Source organism: Gymnogyps californianus, chromosome 8, assembly GCF_018139145.2.
Source record: "Gymnogyps californianus isolate 813 chromosome 8, ASM1813914v2, whole genome shotgun sequence".
Classification (NCBI taxonomy): domain Eukaryota; kingdom Metazoa; phylum Chordata; class Aves; order Accipitriformes; family Cathartidae; genus Gymnogyps; species Gymnogyps californianus.
The window spans coordinates 37,067,532-37,072,698 of NC_059478.1; the positions used below are offsets into that span (position 1 = coordinate 37,067,532).

Genomic DNA, 5,167 nt, shown 5'->3' on the forward strand with positions numbered 1-5,167 from the left:
CAGCAGCAGCAGCAGCAGCAGCAGCAGCAGCAGCAGCAGCATGACGACGCTCCGCGCCTTCACCTGCGACGACCTCTTCCGCTTCAACAACATGTGAGCGCCGTCCGCCTTTCTCTTCTCTCCTCTCCCTGCACTCCGCGGCCCCTGCTCGCTCTCCGCCACGCTGGGCCCGTGGGCGCACGCCAGGGGCTCCCCCTTCCCTCAGGCGCCGCCGCCCCCCTTTCCCCGGTGGAGCTCGGGGCGCCCCGGCCGGCGGGCGGGGCCCGGGCCCGTGGTGAGCGTCGCTCTCTCCCCGCAGCAACCTGGACCCGCTGACGGAGACCGTATCCTTCCCGCTGCCGCCGGCCGCCGGGGAGGAGGCGCGGGGCCTAGCGCGGGCGGCGGCAGCCGTGGCGGCGACAGCTTGCTCCTTAACCGAGCGCCCCAGTACGGGATACCGTTCTACTTGCAGTACCTGGCCCACTGGCCCGAGTATTTCATTGTCGCCGAGGCGCCCGGCGGAGAGCTGATGGGTTACAGTGAGTGCGGTGCGGCTCCGCGGCGGCGGCTGTTCCGGTGTTACCGTCTCGCTGCGTTGCGTGTTTGGGCGATCATAACGCGGGAGCTTTTCGTACTCTTCGCGTTTTCCAAGCACCCAACAGGGAAGAGGAACACCAAATACCATCTTCCCATTTCATACATGTCTCGGGGTAGTACGTAGGACTCACAGCAGTAGTTTTCGGTTTGACGTTCCTAGCGGGGCAGGGAGTCTTGACTGCGGTGACGTCCACCCAGGTTTTATACAGGTGAATATATGCGTACAAGCGTTTCTGTAGTCCTGGAATTAAGTTCCTGCACTCAGCTCTGATCTCACACGGTCGGTCATCAGTAAGTAAAAATGCTGGGCTTGGGTTTTGCATTGTCCTGTAAAGGAATGCCTTGGGTCTGAATGTCAGTTGCTTATTTGCTGTGGAATATTCCTGTTTTTCAGACATAATTCCAAGTAGAACTGTTGATTTGTTTATTCCTTCCAGGTTTTTCACCACCCTCTTTGGAGGTGGGGTGGGGCAGAATAAGGGTCTTTGCAGGGCCCTGGGAAGTGAAGTATTTAACATAGTAAAGCTTGAAGCATTTGCTGTACAGAAGGTTTCTCCATACCCACGACATCAGTTGCTTATTAGCAGTGACTGATGTTTATAAGAGTACCATGTGGAAGTGTGAATATTCATTAGTGAACTAACACTGGTTTGGCTTTGTGTAGAAAGGAGAGGAACTATAAAGAAGCCCCGCAAAACACCCCCTCCCTTTTTTTTTTTCCTTAAACATACCATGTTTGCGGGGCCTTAGCTTTCTATTGCTAGTTTGGCAAAGCTTCCCAAGCTCTATTCTGCCATAGTCACGAAAAGTCTCCAATAGTTGCTGGGATGGTGAGTTAGTTTTGGGCTTCTAGCCCTCCATTTCTCCATTATTTTAGTCAGATCCTGAATTCCGCTCAGTTAAAGACTCACAAGAATTGCTTAAAATTTGCATTTGGAAGTCATGCCTCAAACAATGAATTTGCAAAAAAAAATTTTTTTTTTTTTTTTTTTTACACTAGTCAAGAAGCTAGTGTAGTACTTGAGCAAAATGACATTTTTAGTGGTTGCTGAATCGCTGAGTGATAACATAGACATCCCTGTTTGAGCCTTTACTGCAATCGTTGCAATGTTTGTTTATACACTGCTTGGTTCTTTTGTGAAGATGTATAGCTGTGGGTGGTGCATTATTCCAAAGCTGCTACTGCTCTGATGCTCTGTATGTTCACAGTAATGGGTAAAGCAGAAGGCTCTGTGGCTAGGGAAGAGTGGCATGGGCATGTTACTGCTCTCTCTGTTGCACCAGAATTTCGACGGCTGGGTTTGGCTGCTAAATTGATGGAACTACTGGAAGAAATTTCAGAAAAGTGAGTACTATGCTTATCTTTAAATTTATCTTTTAATCTTTCTGCAGACACCTGTCCATGGCTTAGATATTTGATTTGCATGAAACAGACCCAGAACTTTGCTTTAAGTAGTGTTCTCATTTGCTGAAATTCCCCGTAGTTAGAGAACAAGAATTAAAAAAGTTGCTTGGCGGTTTAAGATGTCAGGGTTTCTATGAAAGCTAACTTGCCCGAATGAGTAGGAAGTAGCCTGAATTCCAATAGATATACTGTATAAAAGGTCCTTTTCTTGACAGGAAAAGAGCTTCATGAAATGTCAACACTGTTTCCCATAGGGCCTCAAACATACTTGTTCAGTAATCATGGTCTTTGTGCGATTCCCGCAGGCACAACTTTGAACAAATTTTGTACGGCAGGCAGTATCTTAGCTTACTTTCTATCTCGTGCTTGGTTGCTTGTACCTGCTGAAAACTTAATTTAGTGTCAAATGAATCCACAGGGAAATGTCCTCAACTCATGCTGGTAGGGCAACCCCATTGTAGTTGGTAAAATTGGAAAATAGTATGATGTTTTGAAAAATTTGCCTTGTGAAGAGAAGGGCTGTCTCCTGTTGGGCAACTGAGTTTTGTGACTGACTCCACCACTCCCCCCCGCCATGCACTTTGAAGGAGGCAGTCCCTAAGCCAATGCAATCTAAAATGTGCCTTTTTTTTTTTTTTTTTAAATAATTTCTTACATCTTGTGGGTGTTTAGCTTGTCTGTTCTTTCTGTTCATAATTTTGAACCCACTGGCTGGTGTAAAAGAATGGTCATGTGACAAAAATAAAATGAAATTTGTGCCTGTACTGGATTTGTCCCTTGATAAAGGAATGCATCTGTTATTACAGTGTGAAAGATGTTTGATTCGCATACCACATCATCAGACCTGCTCTTGGTCTGATTACAAGTTATGGGTTGTTATTTAGAAATACATTCACCTGCTATTCCTAATTGTGGTTTTTTTGGTTTTTATTTTTTCAAAGAAAGGGTGGATTTTTCGTCGATCTCTTTGTGAGAGTATCAAATCAGGTTGCGGTAAATATGTATAAGCAACTAGGCTACAGTGTGTACCGGACAGTATTAGAGTACTACTCTGCTAGCAATGGAGAGCCAGATGAAGATGCTTATGGTAAGTACTTGTTCTGCGTCAAGTTGAATGGAACCATTCTCATGTTGAGGGTTCCTGGGTTGGTTTGTATGATTTTTTTTTTTTTTTGTATGAAACAAGTTCAGATAGTTGTTGATGAATGGGATTTTGTATACTCCTTTAGATAGCTTTTCCTACTGAAGATTACATCAGTTACAAAACTTAATCTTGCATTTTACATGTTTTGTAGCATCTGTGGCAAAATAAACTATGAAACAATAATAAATTAGTAAGTACAAAGGCACTTATCCTGTAGGTAAGATGAAAATAAAAATGCAGTTTCTTGTCTAATTTTTCTTTCCAAGGAATGCTCACACCCAGTGGCTGGGCTTTTTTCTGACGTTATTGGGGGAAGGAATTGCAGTGCTTTCCTTGTTTCTTCCCGTAACAGGGACTTGAAACTTTGTTGTTCTCAGATGTCTAACTACAAATTTACAAGTGTCAGTGGTCAACAGTGGCAGAGAATTGAGTGACCTTTTCAATTTAAAAGGGAAGGAACATGGAAATTCAAGTATGTTAATGTTAATTCTGTTAACAAAACTAAAGTACTAGCTGCTTCCTCTTTCTAGACTTTCTTTCCTTTAAGTATCCTCCCCAAAGGGTTACGTGGCCATGCTGTGTATCTTTTCTGTTCTTGCAGTATTCACTTGATATGCAGGAGTACTATGAAATACAGGAGCTATGGACAGACATCTACCATTGTTGCAGATGCCTTAAATCATGTATTTGTCCTTTTAGCCTCCCATTTCCTTTCCATTCAGTTGAGTTTCATGCAGTGTTATATTCCAATTGATAACACTGCTGCTGAACAACGTTAAGAACATCAAACTATTAGTGTGTCCGGAGGAGAGCGACCAAGGTGGTGAAAGGTCTCGAGGGCAAGACTTGTGAGGAGCGGCTGAGGTCACTTGGCTTGTTCAGGCTGGAGAAGAGAAGGCTGAGGGGTGCCCTCGTCGCAGTCTACAGCTTGCTGAAGGCGGGCAGCGGAGGGGGAGGCGCTGATCTCCTCTCTCCGGTGACCAGCAGCAGGACACGAGGAAATGGAACGAAGCTGCATCAGGGGAAGTTCAGACTGGACGTTAGGAAAAGGTTCTTCACTGAGAGGGTGGTGGGTCCCTGGAACAGGCTCCCCAGGGAAGTGGTCACGGCACCAAGCCTGTCAGAGTTCAAGGAGCGTCTGGACGATGCTCTCAGTCGTATCGTTTAGTTTTAGGTAGTCCTGCGAGGAGCAGGGAGATGATCCTTATGGGTCCCTTCCAACTCGAGATACTCTATGATTCTATGAAATCTTCTTGATTAAAAATGACCTTATTGTAATGCAGAATTCACTTAATACGGCTTTGTGCAATGACTGTCTTATTATAACAGCTTTTTTTTTTTTTCCTTTTGCCACAGATATGAGAAAAGCTCTTTCCAGAGATACGGAGAAGAAATCAATTATACCTCTGCCTCATCCTGTGAGACCAGAAGACATTGAGTAACTGTAAGCTGTGATTCTCAGGAACTTACTAAGAGCGTCAGGTTCCCTCTCCCCCCAGCCCCCCAAGAACTTACGGATGAGAAATCTTAGGCTCAACATTTTTCCCCATGTAATACCAAAAAGCAATATTGAGAAGCTTACTAATTCTGCTTCTGTTGGTAATGGCTGCATACTCCTGCACTTATCCCATTATTTTTTCCTTTCAAATATTGGAAATTCAGAGACTATTAAAATGGAATTACCTCACATATGGTGTCGTCTTGGTTTTCTTTCGAACAAAAAATAACTGAAGTCAGTAACAGTAAAAACTCTTCAAATGCATTTATTCACAACCAATGAAAATACTGTACAATACCCAAGAAACACAGCAGGGGAAGGCAATGTATTAATACTTGCATAGAAGATAAACCTGTTATACATAATGTAAAAATGTCTTTCCCCTCTTCATGGCACAGGCACGGGACTGAACTTAGGTTCACTGTTGATTTGAAAAAGCCAGACAACCAAAGCAGTCGAGGCTTTCTCTCCACCATGGAGCAGAATGAAGACAAATTCTGTGTTCTGGGTACCCGTACATACCTTAACATGCTGTGTCCACTGA

General features: G+C 44.5%; 1 protein-coding gene across 3 annotated transcripts; it reads left to right on the forward strand.

Annotated features, from left to right (window-relative positions):
• LOC127019284 (N-alpha-acetyltransferase 20) lies at positions 1-4,812 on the forward strand. 3 transcript variants are annotated; one of them, XM_050901269.1, is made up of 6 exons: positions 3-93; positions 299-323; positions 428-527; positions 1,786-1,921; positions 2,923-3,068; positions 4,482-4,812. In XM_050901269.1, exons 1-6 carry the CDS (start codon positions 41-43, stop codon positions 4,565-4,567), a joined length of 546 nt encoding a protein of 181 aa, XP_050757226.1. In that variant the 5' UTR covers positions 3-40; the 3' UTR covers positions 4,568-4,812. The 3 variants fall into 3 exon arrangements, with proteins under 3 accessions (XP_050757228.1, XP_050757226.1, XP_050757227.1); XM_050901270.1 differs by having other exon boundaries at positions 4-93; positions 428-518; XM_050901271.1 differs by lacking the exon at positions 2,923-3,068 and having other exon boundaries at positions 1-93; positions 428-518.
• The last annotated feature ends 355 nt before the right edge of the window (positions 4,813-5,167 follow it).

Bases quoted from the DNA above. Each gene is read 5' to 3' on its own strand.
- LOC127019284 (XM_050901269.1), top strand. From the start codon at position 41: ATGACGACGCTCCGCGCCTTCACCTGCGACGACCTCTTCCGCTTCAAC. The intron at 528-1,785 runs GTGCGGCTCCGC...GTATGTTCACAG, and splicing joins GATGGGTTACAGTGAGTGCG to TAATGGGTAAAGCAGAAGGC. The intron at 1,922-2,922 runs GTGAGTACTATG...ATTTTTTCAAAG, and splicing joins CTGGAAGAAATTTCAGAAAA to AAAGGGTGGATTTTTCGTCG.